This window comes from Echinops telfairi, unplaced genomic scaffold, assembly GCF_000313985.2.
Source record: "Echinops telfairi isolate 266 unplaced genomic scaffold, ASM31398v2 ScPeMD7_7465;HRSCAF=8503, whole genome shotgun sequence".
NCBI lineage: Eukaryota > Metazoa > Chordata > Mammalia > Afrosoricida > Tenrecidae > Echinops > Echinops telfairi.
In genome coordinates, this window is record NW_022111365.1 from 5,813,435 (window position 1) to 5,827,832 (window position 14,398).

General features: G+C 40.7%; 1 protein-coding gene across 1 annotated transcript in view; it reads right to left on the reverse strand.

Moving 5' to 3' along the window:
• Positions 1–14,398, reverse strand: part of STT3A (STT3 oligosaccharyltransferase complex catalytic subunit A) — a 32,320-nt gene that overhangs the window by 10,344 nt on the left and 7,578 nt on the right. The window contains exons 5-11 of the mRNA XM_004714159.4: positions 9,737–9,843; positions 8,757–8,921; positions 6,178–6,358; positions 5,235–5,390; positions 3,267–3,358; positions 2,018–2,173; positions 1,550–1,738 (exon numbers count right to left, since the gene is read on the reverse strand). Of these exons, the coding sequence (XP_004714216.1) occupies positions 1,550–1,738; positions 2,018–2,173; positions 3,267–3,358; positions 5,235–5,390; positions 6,178–6,358; positions 8,757–8,921; positions 9,737–9,843 (1,046 nt within the window). The remainder of the gene's footprint in view (positions 1–1,549; positions 1,739–2,017; positions 2,174–3,266; positions 3,359–5,234; positions 5,391–6,177; positions 6,359–8,756; positions 8,922–9,736; positions 9,844–14,398) is intronic.

A 14,398-nucleotide genomic window follows, 5' to 3' on the forward strand; every position in this document is an offset into this window, starting at 1 on the left:
TTAAGGATTTGATTTAAAAGGGCTACTCCCAATAGAAAACAGCCCTGGTGGCACAGTGGTTAAGAGCTTGGGGGAAATGGAAAGGTTGGCAGTTTAAACCCACTCAACGACTCTGTAGGACAATGACTTGGTGAGCAGCTCCTCCTGTAATGAATAAACTAGAAAATTCTTTTTTTTTTTTTAAATCATTTCAATGGGAGCTCCGACAGCTCTTATCACAATCCATATATACATCCATTGTGTCACGCACATTTGTACATTTGTTACCATCATCATTTTCAAAACATTTTCTTTCTACTTTAGCCCTTGGTATCAGCTCATTTTTCCGCCTCCCTCCCTGCCCCCCCCTCCCTCATGAACCCTTGATAATTTATAAATTATTATTTTTTCATGTCTTACACTGATCAATGTCACCCTTCACACACTTTTCTGCTGTCTGTCTCCCAGGGAGAGGGTTATATATCTATCACTGTGATCGGTTGCCCCTTGTCCTCCCCACCTTTCCCTTACTCTCCTGGTATCGCTACTCTCATTATTGGTCCTGAGGGGTTTATATGTCCTGGATTCCCTGTGTTTCCAACTCTTATCTATACCTGTGTACATGCTCTGGTCTAGGTAAGGTAGAATTGGGGTCATGAGAGTTGGGGGTGGGCGGGAGCATTAAAGAACTACAAGAAAGTTGTGTGCTTCATCAATGCTACATTGCACCCACTGGCTCGTCTCCTCCCCACGACCCTTGTGTAAGGGGATGTCCAGTTACATACAGATGGGCTTTGAGTCGCCACTCTGCACTCACCCCCCACCACAAAACTAGAAAATTCTATGGGGAAGCTCTACTTTGTCAAAAGACAGAGTTACTAGGAGTACAAACGGACTTGCAAGCACCCAACAACATTCTCAAACGCTATTGTGAAAGAAGGTTAATCACTTCAACTTACCAAAAGGCATAAGCTAAATTGCTAAGTATTTATCATTATAAATTTATATTTTTTTCATGCTTCTGATTTTTGATTTTCCTACAATAAACATGCATTATTTATTTGTAAATTTTTCCTTCTTTTCATAAATATTTGTATAATCAGATGGTCTCTTATGACAAAATCACAATCCTGTCAATACAAGTGTCCAGGCAGACTTTAGGTGATTATCAGAGTATCGTCAAAATCAAAACCAAATTCACAGCCATCAATTCTGACTCATAATAATCCTATTAGAGCAGAATGGACCATAGTTTTTCAGGGTTATAATCTTTTTGGAAGTAGACTGTTACATCTCTCAGAAAGAGAGGCTGATGGGTTCAAACTGCCAACCTTTTGGTTAGCAGCCAAGAGCTCTAACCATTGTGTCACCAAGGCTCCTTCAAAATATGGACACTACCAATGTAATCCCTAAATTGAGTATAGATTAGCTATCAACGTAACTTTTTCATGACAAAGGTTCCACAGTTCCAATTTACCCAAGCTTTTCAGCCATCTAAAAGCTCTATGACTCACTACAGCATCAAATGGTTTGCCCCTTCGCATCATTCCCACCACTCCCAAATCTTCACCTCTGGAGTATTGTGACGAAGCCAATAGTACGCTTCTCGGAAGTCATCAAAAATTATCCTACTTCCATCCCCACCCCGCGCAGACAGCACAATGGAGGGAGAAGAGTAGGCCTCACTGGTCACCCAGGTTGAATGGAAGGTGTAGGTGATGAGAAAGAAAGCCATGACCAAGATCATCCCACTTGCCACCTATAAACAAGGAAGAATTGTGAAGCAAACCAAACTAGATGTATACAACACAGTACCGTTTCTCAGTCATTCACACATAAGACATGAACCAAACCAAGTCCAGGCTATAAAACTAAGACCATCTATGCCAATTCTCTACTTCCACATATACACAACCACATATACACACACAGCACATGAAGTCTCCCATGTAATTATGACCATCTATGCCAACTCTGTTTACACACACACACAGAAAAGTGTCTCCCAAGCTTATTATCAGCATTGCTTAATTCTCACTTCATTCTTAATAGGATAGGTAGAATCCTGTTGCTTCTTGCTCTTCTTGTCTGGACGACTTATGTCCAGGTTCTTCATATATGTGGACAGCACTTGGGAGACTCCAATGCCAGAGAGTATGCACATGACAGGTGCCAGTACTAGCATTAGTCGTACCTAAAAGACATGAAGCAGGATCACATTCTAATTGGTTTTTGCAAATTACAGACTACAACCTATTAGAAATCACAATATGATTTTTCAATGAAATAGAAAAACAAAGAAGAGAATGTACTTGATGCATTTAAAGGAATGGGTTATTTGAAGCATGTTCTAAAACTTTGTTTCAATAATATGAGGGGATTCAAAGTTCATGGGAAAATTCCATTATCTTTTCATACAGTTTTCCCATTGAGTTAGTTAATTGTGCCAACCTGGCCGATAAACACATGTGGGGCTAATTGAAAGGCGGAGGGATAAATGGGTGGTGAGCCTCGCCTTTCTAGTTCTCAGGTATCTTGTTTTGTGATGGTCGCACCAGGGTGCAGCTGCCTTAGCAGTTCCCTGCTTCAGCTTGCAAGATTGACTTCCTACAAGACATCCCCAAGGAGAAGCCACATGGACCTATCCCGATGCAGCCCTGGGTGCTGGAGCAGCCGTGTGGAGACCCATGCTAGTGCTGAGATGCTTATTCGTTCACCGACTCAGCTTTCCTCCTGCAGTCGGCATCATTGCCTCTGTTTTGTGAGGTGGAGGACTTTGTGGACTGATGTTGGGTTAATGTTGGACTTGTGGGCTTGGGCAGCACTGGGTTGGGATGTTTTCGTGATGCACACTTTCTTTACATAAAACTCTCTTATACATGAGTTGCTGTGGATTTGTTTCTCTAAAGTACCTAGACTAATACACCCATGAACTTTTTGAAGCTCCCCCTTAAGTATCCTGAATAATGATATAAAACTTATTTCTTGCCTGTGACTTAGAATCAAAACAGTTTTGGAAATACTGTTTTATTAAACTACTTGCTCGCGTGTACTGCAACTGATGGTAACCCCGTGTGTGTCAGATAAAACTATGCTCCATAGTTTTCAATGGCTAGTGCCTCCTACGTTCCTGGTAAGGATAAACACTATGTGGTAGCCTGTTAAATGCTCAGAGAGAAGCACCTGTGCAATCATCAGTACTTTCTGAATAATGTGGGGCAGGAAAAAAAGAGCACTTCAGAATGAAAGGTAGAAAACTTGCTAAAACTGGGGCATCCATTCCTCACCATTACAGCTGAAAAATACATGCTGGTCACACCATACATGATGATAAAAATCCGGGCATCCGACAGGTTGCTAAAGCAGTAATAGAGGCCAACTACAAAAGAGGGAAGAAGTAAGCAGTTGAGCCCTTGTAAAATCCTACAAAGAAAATTTCATCAATGTATAACTGGATGCTTCCACACATTTATCCCACCAATTCCACTTCCAGAAATTATCTTGATAAAGCAATAACACATATGTGCAAAAATTTAGAGTCCAGCCTAGCTCCTTAACCTATCAAAATATTAGAAGCAACCACATGTCCAACAATAAGGCTCCAGTTAATTATATTTATAAAATGAAAATCATACCAATTAAAATCCCGCTACTAGAACTTATGGACCATTTACCTCCTTCTTTAATATCTCTGCACTTAAATGACTATATTTATCTTAAATATTATTATTATACTAAATAACTGAGAAATTGTTATTTTTAATGAAGAAAAATGCAGTAATGTGTTTATTCATTAAATAACTAGATGACCATACAAAGGTATGCCAAAAAGTGTTGCTACAAAATTGTGGAAATGGTTTTAACAATTTTTGAAATAAAACAAAAATATCAAACTGTTGTTCTTGGCAAATTCTCAAGCAAGTTCTATACAATGCTAATCCTGCGCCAAAGAATTCTGTGGTTTTCAGCTTATACCATTTCAAAACAGTCGTTTGAGCACCCTTGAGGGACTCAAGCGACCTTCCTTTGAAATGTTCCTTGAATTTGGGGAACAAAAAGAAGTCTAAAGAGGCAAAAGCAAGGCTAAAGGTCAGATGGAGTATGGTTTCCCTTGGATATAGGACAACCACTGCTTCCCTTGGAGAATGATGCAGGTTCAATATCATGATAAAAAAAATTTCCCGGACTTATGAACTTGATCTGGACTGGGATGAGATGCTTTCTCAATATTCAACTGTTCTTGTCCATAAACCTCTTTCTTATTCACAAAAAAACAAAAATAAATAAATTTCCTTAGCCCAAGTTTCTTGGCCTTTTTGTCACCACTTCAGTTTTCAATTTTCCTAAAACTTCTTCCTAATGGTTCCATGATGAACTATTGCCTTTTAAGAAAATCTAACAAGCATTTGGAATTAAGAACAGGCCACTATAACCATCTAAGCTGACCTCTTGCCTTGAGGTCATCTTTGAGGTCTTTCCAACCTTCTTTAACATGCTGGCTCCACCTGAAATGTTCTCTTGTGCGGAGCAGAATTCCTGCAAACGTGTTGCAATGCTTCAGTGATTTGGGAAAACATACACATGAGCACGGCTAAAAACTTTATATTGGCTCTGATCTCAAACGGTTATTTTCGATGGCACAAAAGGTATTCTTTTTTTGAAGGCACCATAACAAGTGTATTACTAAGAGAACTTGTCTGCTACCATCCACAAACTGTAGACACGTTTAGACATGTTTTGTCTTGACACCCACAGGAGCAGTTCTAGGCTGTCCTATAGGGTCACTATGAGCCAGAATTGAATCCGTGACAGGGAGTTTGAGATTTTTGTCTAGAATAACCTTGGCATATATGAACAGAAACCCTAGTAGCAACACTTTTGACTTACCTTCATGTAACAAAATATAGCTACAGATTAAGTAAAGAGAAGGTCTGCAATTTTTAACCTTTTTCTTTTACACTTGTCTATAATTTTTTCAATAGAGTAACTATTTTCACTATCATAATCTTCATTAAAAAGCTATTTTTAAACGAAAGAGATTACTACTGCTGATAAATTCTGTGACTTAGATTTCAGAAGGTCTGAATTGGTCAAAAGACACAGGAAATTATGAGGCTTTGAACTTGTCAGTATCTCTTGTTATATACTTAGTCATACTTTGTACTGCACAGAATCAAAGACAACATGAATGAGGGCAGTTGACGTGTTTTGAATAAAATGCTAACTACTGCAAGAGGCCACATTGGATCACAGACCTGGAAACATGAAAACAAGGAGCTGTAAGTCAAAATAGTATGAGGACCAGGTCGTGGGCTGATGCTCAGACACAGACGCAATGATGGGGATGTTGTTCTTAGCATACGAAGGATCCAGTAGTGAGTAGAAACGTCCAGTCCAGGGAGATATTTTTCCTGGTAATAAAATGAAAACATGTATTTCAAAAACATTCCAGAAACAAATGAATATCTAATCCTAACTAATCATAACTTTTAAGAAGATTCTCAGAGATAGGAGAACCAGGTTTTGGCTTAAATGTCACCAACACTTTGAGAGTTCTACTCCTTTCTCTCTATTAAACTTGAGAGTTAATTTAGCAGGACAGCCAGCAAACGAATACTCAGAGGGCAAGGAGGCAGGTCAAAGGGAACTTGAAAAGTTAAGTCAACTTGATCTTACAGGGTTATTCTGAATCAGTCAACACACAGGGATTTGGGCAAAATCAAATAAGGCTCTGAAAAGTGCAACTAGTGAAAATGAGGAAGAAAGAAAATGTGACATGCCAAGCCAACTCAATGCCTACAGTCTATAAAGGATTACATGGAAAAAAAGGATTACATGAATGGCCCAGTTGTAGAGTTCAGCAGACAATAAGACTTCTTCCAACCTACCAATATATTAAATATACATAATTTATTTATTTAAAGAAAGGAAGAGAAAGATTAGGAAATAAGATCTTTCCCTAGGAGTGCTTCTTCTGAGATTAGGAGTTGCTTCAATAAAACAGTTTGCTAGGCTGACTCCAAATTGTTGTGGCCCGGGTCAATTCGAATGTGAAGAAGTGGTAATACATATGCTTGAAAGAAAAATAGAAGGGAAAACAAGTATCTCTCTTTACTCAGGAAATAGCTAGTCTTTTAAGGGTTTAGTCTACACCATATCCATTTGCCTTTAATACTAAATGCTGCGAGCCTTCCCTACCTGTCAGCATGAGGAGCGCTCCCACGGTGAGAAGGACAAAGCCTACCAGGGAGATGACACTCCGGAAGAGGACTTCAAACTGCTGTGGATTCAACTTGTTGCGCAGGTAATCCACAAAGGCGTGGATCTGGCAGAGACCAAAGACTCCAAAGGCTGCCATGTGCTCTGATGAAAGAACAGGCTGCAGGTGAAAGCATAGGTATGGGAATAATAATGAGGGAAAAATGAATTGGCCCGGTCTCAAATTGTCCACACCTAGTTCATTTCACATTGGGCTACTAATCACAAGGTCAGCATTAGTTTGAAACTATCAGACACTGCATGAAAGATGAGGATTTTCTGCTCCTGTAAAGATTTACAACTTCAGCAACCCATGTAGGCAGCTCTACTCTCTGCCACTGAGTCAGTATGAGTCAAAATTGACTTGATGGCAGTGAATTTTACTTGGCTTTTGAAGTTTAGACTAAAGGGTCCAAAGAGTAATAAGGCTGCCAGAAAATCAAGAACATTCTAGGAAGGCTCTAATTGATCTGCCATATTTTCCAAAAAGTATTTGCTGTCCTTCAAAGCAAATCATGTACTACCATCAATCTCTGACCTTTGCTCAAGTTATTTCCTTAGCCTGGAGTACATTTTTCCTTTCATTTTCCCCAAATGCCCACTCTAAAATTCCCATCCTTCCGGACCCAATGTAAAGGCCACTTCCCAATCTGCTGAACTGGAATCTTGTGTGTTCCATAGAACTTTCTATCTCGTCTACCACGTTTCATTCCTTCCCTTATACCATGCCAAATGAACCCCACCCAACCCACTGCTATCCAGTAGATTCCAACTCACAGCGATCCTGTAGGACAGAGTAGAAATGCCCCATAGGGTTTCCAAGACTGTAACTCTATTTTATTAGGAGTTAATCCAAACATCATACTATCCCACAGTTCAATCACATCAAGCAGGATTGTACAATTGCTACCACAATGAGTTTCAAAACATTTTCTTCTGTCTTGAACTCCTTGATATCAGCTCCCGTTTAACCCCCACCTTCCCTACATGCCTCCCAGAAACCCTTATTCTAATTGTTGTCTATAGGTGACTGTAAATCCTTAGAGATGCAAACAATCTCATCCTCCTGCAGAACAGCTGATCGGTTTGAGCCACCAACCCTGCAGTTAATGGCTCAACAGTTTTATTCAATATAGATTATTGGGTCCCACTCCAAAAGTTTCTGATTCAGTAGGTTTGTAGTGGGTTGGAGAATTTTCATCTTTTAACAACTTCCTTAGTGATGGATCTAGAAATTACTTTCAGAGCAATAATATAGACTATATCTGTGAAGTTGGCTTCACAGATCTCTTTCCAACACAACCACAACATCTATAACTTCGATAAAGCCACAGTCATTTTTAATGCTTTTTTACATTTCATAAGAATTAGCAAAGAATACATAGAAGGTGATCAGGAAAAAAATAATGAAAAGTGGTAGGTGAAATACAAATTGTTGTGGAACATACAAGAGAGAAACGCTGAGTCCAGTTCAGCTGATTAGGAAGGAACCTTTATATTGATTGAGTCGTGAAGAATGAGAATTTTAGTGAGTAGGAATTTGGAGGGGAGGGAATTACCGGTAAGGAAGCAGCTCGAGCAAAGGCCACTTGCACGAGAATTTTACATAAAAAATCAAAACACCACATTTCTCTCTCTTAATAGTTATCTACTCACCTGATAGTCATGCAGTTTAAAAGTTTGTGATTTACTTCCTACAGGACATATACTGAACCTCAATAAAAAATCTAGGAGGGTAGAGGGAAGGTGGGGGAGAGGAAAGAAAGTGGGAACAGATCGCAATGACTGACGCATAAACCCCCACTCCCCCAAAGAGGGGTGTGAATGGCAGAAACATGGGTAAAGGGAGACAGCAGACCGTGTGAAATATGAAAATAATAATAATTCATAATTTATCATGGGATCATGAGGGTGGGAGGTTGGGGGAAGGAGGGAAAAAGGAGGAGCTGATGCCAATGGCTCAAATACAAAGTAAATATTTAGAAAATGATGATGGCAACATGTGGACAAATATGCTTGATACAATTGATGGATGGATTGTTATAAGAGCTAGAAGAGCCACCAATAAAATTATCTTAATTTTTAAAAAAAGACAAAGAAATTTAGGAATCACAACATCAAAAAAGCCCAGAAATTATCATTAAACATACCAACTCAGTTCAAGCAAAACATCTTAGCCCCTCCCACAAATCTAAGACAGAGAATGTCCCTTGAACTCAAATTTCATAGCGAATAGTAACATACCCCTGAAGGCAGACTCTGAGGTCAAGGATTCCCTTGCATTAGCTAACACGAGCGGCCAAGAGCTGACCTGGGAGTAAGTTTTATTATTTTATTGGAATCTAAGGGAGACCAATCTAGTTGGAGCTGCATAAGAAGATGAAAAACTGACTGTGATAGAAATTGTACAATACTACTTGATTTGATTGAACTATGGAATGATATGATATCTGTATTAGGTCCCAGAAAAAAATGGTTTTGGAAAAAAAAAGATGAAAATCTCACAGTCTAGGACTCACCTGAAATCCCACAAAGGAGATCTGCATGGAAAGAATGGTACCCAGGCAATACACAGTGCAGTAGGCCACATAGATGCGGTGAGAGAAGCGTCCTGTGAGCATCAGCACCAGGACATGGAGAGGGATCAAATTGATCAGGAACACATAACCTCCCCATGAAGAGACCTACAACAGGATATAAAGAGAAGTTGCTAAACATCCTCTAGGACACTGCCACTACAGTCTAGGACAGGTGAACAAACAGTGGCTTGAGAGCCATATGCGGTTCTTTTGGTAGGTACATATACGGCTCTGAAGCAAAACTGAAAACGAAAATAAAACTCTCAGTTTCATTTATAAAAATTTTAAAGAATATTATTCAGATAATGGTGATTTCATGTGTGTGCAAAAAATATAGTTATGGCTCTTGAATAATTTTTAAATTGTTGTGAGGGACAGGATTGGCTCTTCTGTCCCAAAAGTTTGCCAACCCTGGTCTTGGCTATCACTTGTGACTTTACACAGTACATCTCTTCACAGTTAACAACACACACAACTTAAGGAGATTTAAATGACTGATTCTTTTAAGTAAGAAAATCAAAGTCATACCCACTGTGATCAGTCAATTCCCTATTCTCTTTGGTTACTAACATCATGATCGCAGAAGAGGGTTAGTCTAGACTGGACTAGACATCACTCTACTCTGAGGGTCACATAGAAGATTTAGGGATATCTAAGAAAGGTGAGCACTTAAGGAAGGAAGTACAAATGTATGCATACAAGAAGGTGGCTCAATCAATATTTGCTTCTAAAAAACATAGTATTTGGAGTACTTTTTAAAAATTAGAAACAGTTAGGATAGGCTTTATGTGGAGACAAAAAAGGCTTCCAGGCTCTAGTCAATTAATGCAAGTCCAAGCACGACTCCCAGCTTCTATCAGTGGACTCCAAAAAGAACTCAACAAAGAGAGACGCTTTGGGCAGATGGGATGAAAAGTTACCATGTAGAAGTAAGCCAGAGCACACTTGGCTGCCCAATAGATGGAGCCAGTCTTTACTGCTTTGATCCACATGTAGTAGGTGAGCAGCATGCAAAAGATGGCAATGCCTGCAAAGAAAAACACAACAACATTCAAGAGATCATGCTAGCAAGGTGGTTAGGAAGACTATACTAGAATAAGACTACATAAATTTCTATATTAGAGCTACTACAAATTAGAACTGTAATTATATGCAAGCCATTTTTTGACTCAGAGTCCTATAAAAAAATGACTATTCCATACAACTGTTCGATAGACAATTTAACATCTGTATAAAGCACTTCCAGCAGTACCTGACACACAGCAAGCACTAGTTAGTGCTCTCTCTCTGTCATCCAGTCAATGCTGACTCATAGCAACCTATTGTGGGTTTCTAAGACTGTTAACTGTTTACGGGAGTAGAAAGCCCGGTCTTTCTCCCGAGAAGCTGCTGATCATGCGGCTCACAGCCCAACTCATAAGCATTACATCACCAGGGCTCCAGAGCAAGTATCATTGTTGCTCTTTCCAAGTCATAAAGATTCCCATACTACCAGGCACCATTCTGCCTCCACATCTAAACACACGCTGCTGTTTACATCCTTGTCTTGGGTTCTCTAGAGAAACCAAACCACGGAAACATATATGCACAGAGAGAAATTTGTGGCATGGAAATGGATCGTATTTGATAAACCTCACGTTTGTGGTCAGAGGTCAGGCTGGAGCTAACTCCCAACTGCAAGGATTAAAAAATTCAAGATTAGCAGATCAGACGGCAAGCTGTTGGCCCACAGCCTGCAGATGCAACCAAACCAAGTTCGGCAAGCACTAAAGCAGACCACCAGCTTAAGGTCAAGGAATTTAAAGTTAAATGCGGATCGATCCAGAATAAGCAAAAAAACAAGAGAGCTTTGTAAGAATATACCCATAAACTAAACATAAGCCAGACTCCCTTTCAATGGCTCCTCAAAGCGGATTCCATCATGGAGATGGTTCCGATGCATTCCATCTCAACTTAGAAGTGATAATAACATCATCACGTAATTGCCAAACCACTGAGAATTAGGGCCCAAGTGGATATGGCTTAAACCTCACTGACACCTCGTTAACTTGCATCTGTACACATCTCCTTTGACAGCACATAATCTCTAAATAAAGACAATTATAAAATCATATTTGCATTTAACATGATAAAACTAACATGTATATACCTGAAAACATACTAGTTCCATTTACATTTTTTACTTTGTAAGTGAACAAACCAAAAATACAAGATGCACCTAAACAAGAAGAAAAAAATTTTTTTTAAATAATCTTAAGTAACAATTAAAACCATCATTTCTGTAACTGGTCACATAATCATAGCTAGTATTTAGAACTTTAGCACTAGGTTCCTCCGCCAGCTACTCTCCATTCCCTTTGCTCTCAGCAAGCAGTTCAGCTGGTTACGCTTTTATTTCTGTAGAGTGACACAAACTTTCACTCTTGAAGGGTCTGGGTTATTAGTAATCATGCCAGAACTGGGCTGCTGTACTTTCTGTTGACTTGAATCACTTCACAGCAAATGGAGTACGGTGGGTAGAACTAGGAGAGACATCATCAAGAATCGCCTATATTCAGACATACTCTTCTTTACCTCTATTATAGAACACCAAGCTGATTCCCCCTTGGTAATCAAGGATCGATAACAGCAATCAAAACAGTAACTTTCTTGTTTACCTGTTGAGTCAGGGGCATGAGGTGCCCCAACATAACATTCTTAACTTCCAATTTAACGTCTCCAATTTACTTCCCTGGGGAACAAAGACCTCAAATCCACAGAGCATAGGGTCACATGGAGAGAAAGCAAGCAGTCTGCAAGTTGGTCACTAAGGGTCATATTGAATGATGCCACTTCCATTGCATCACCCTTTGGTTCCTGGACCCAAGACTACTGGCTGTTAGAGAAACAGCACCATGTGTTAGTTTACAACATATACAGCCTCCAGGAGAACACTGACCAGACCCTGCAAGGAACTGCCACTTGTCTTTATAAAATCATTCCAGCTGCTTCAGATTACGAGCAGTGAATTCCATGAGCATGGGTTCACTGCCACACTCCATTTGCTCTGAAGTGAGTCCCTTGATCTGAGGTGATGCTTTGTGAGATACCATGATGGAGGATAAGGCACTTTGTAATCCATGCATGGTCATTCCGGAGAGTCTACTTTAGTAAGAACAAATTGCTACCATGTCATGATGGAAGTGGTCTTATGGAACCAACCAGTCACAAAGTTGCTGGCTACTCACTGAGGAATGAGGACTCAAGAGCAGGGCTCTGCTGTTGGCAGATCGGTCATTCATTCAGCAGTGGCTTAGCCAAGTCGGCCTTGGGAAGTGGAAATCCATGTTGTTGAGCACATGCATAATCCCCAACCCTGCCACCATAGACACTTTGTTCATGAGCCCACCGGGCAATGACAAGAGTGGCTGGGGAAATGAGGACAGAGTTCCAAAGAACATGTCATACCATCTACTTGTTAAAATCCTTCTCTACCAAGATCACCTATTTGTGTGCACTCACGCGAAACACAAATATCTTAATTTCTTTGGCCCTTTCAGAGCAGTCTAGCCACAGACCTCTGCCCCACACCTGCTTGTCACCTTTTCCAATCATGTTCCAAATCCCTAACCACCCAGTCAAACCACTAGCAACAGCCCATGAATCAGTATAGCCTCACCCCTGACCAAGCAAAGTGACAACTAAGGGCATTGCTCAAAATTCTGCCGATTAGGAGAATATTCCTTCACCACTGTCCTTCAGGGATGTCCCAAAAGGGAGCTGCGGTGCTGCTATTGTCCACTTTTGAGTGTTGTCTGCACAGCATGCAAAACCATCTGTAAACCAGGCATAAGTGTTCTTTTACTCAGTTAACTGAGTAACTGATCATAATGAACTACGAACTGTCCATGCAGCCAAAGGTACAGACTCAAACAGGAAAAGCAGCCGTACAGGATCATGGGTCACTTCCTCATGCAATTTACTTGTGCCTTCAGATCCTGCTCAAGCCCAATCTCAAGCTACTCCACTTAATAACCGAGTACTCATTACTTATGTGCTCATCCAACTTTATGACTCAGTAGATCGACAGCATCCGATTCATGATGTGTTTTTCAGACCACATGGTGACTAAGTGGCCCATGCAATCTTTACTAAGATGGTTTTCTGCAGAGGGTGGCTGGGCTTTGCTCTGAAATCATATGGTCTGTACAGTGATTTATCAATAGGACCTCCAAACAGAATCTCTATCTGCCACTGACTCTTCAAGCACCAGTGCATCCACCAGATCATCCGGCCCAAGTGGCAGACACGCTTACACGGCAGCCTGAAGCAGAGCGGTTCCATGTTCTTGGTCCCACTCAATGTCTAACAAGGCACCTGACTCAGACAATGTCCCAGTCAACTTCCCAGGTGCCATTCCAAGGGATATCTAAGACAATGACTAATCTGGCATAATCTCATCAAATGGGGATAACACTCTTATTGTTGGCCAGAGCAATTCAATGGCATATGTTGGCACACTGTCCTCATTTTTCTGACTAATCTGTTTATATGTAGCCATGCCAAGCTACAAATTTCCATTTCTTCTCAAACAATGCTTCCTTTTTAACTTCAGATATCATTTAGGGTTGGGAATTCAACGGATGTTGTTAATTCAGGTATTCTTTCAATAAGACTGGATTTGGCACCCTGACTGGCTCATCTCTTCTTTGAGACCCTTCTGTGAGGGGATGTCTGTTCGGTCAGGTACCAGTCAGGGGACATTAGGAAAAGCCTGCCTGCCCACCCCTATAGGACCAAGACGGCTAACTTCAAAGGGCCCCAGATCAATAAGCCATCTGCTTGGCATCAGGCCCAATGATCAAGGTACCAGTCTACCTGGGAATTTTCATGGATGGAGGCGGCTTAAGCCCCTGCAGCTGCAGCTCCTGCTCCCTCCCTACTTGTTTACCCTTCTGAGGTTTCCACCCCCTCCCTTTATTGTTTACCCTCCTGACCAGCTTAAAACTCACTCTCCACCACAGATAAGGGCGACTTCTCAGGACCCCCACTGGGGGCCCATGGGGCTCACCCAGGGAGTTCAGGGCTCCTGTCTCTCTCTTTCCCTCTCTGCTCCCCTCCCTCCCAGGCAGCTCAACTTTGCTGACTCCTTACTGGAGTCTAGCCCGGGAAGCGCAAAATAAACTTCTCCTTTTCCTTCTCAAAACAGAAAAAAAAAAAGACTGGATTTGGTTTTAGGCAATTATCACCTGTGTCACTATAAGAAATAGGGCTTTTTGGGGGGGCACACATGGAAACTTTGGCCTTTTATGCTGCACTTGAGTTGTAACTCTGAAAGCCCTGGGCTCACCTCTTTCTTTCATTAGTTCATCCAGCATTAAGTAGACCAACCAATCTGCTTCCCTATGCTTCTCATTCTGACAAAACTGCACAGAAGTTTTCATTGTGATCACTGTAACATGTAACATGTTAATACGTCACCTCATATCATGAATTAGTAGTGGCCACTTTATTTATGGAAAAAGAGTCATCAGCACTTTCCAGACTAGTCAGACTTGAGAATCAATTTAGGAAACTCATCCTAAGAATCTTTTTTTTTTTTT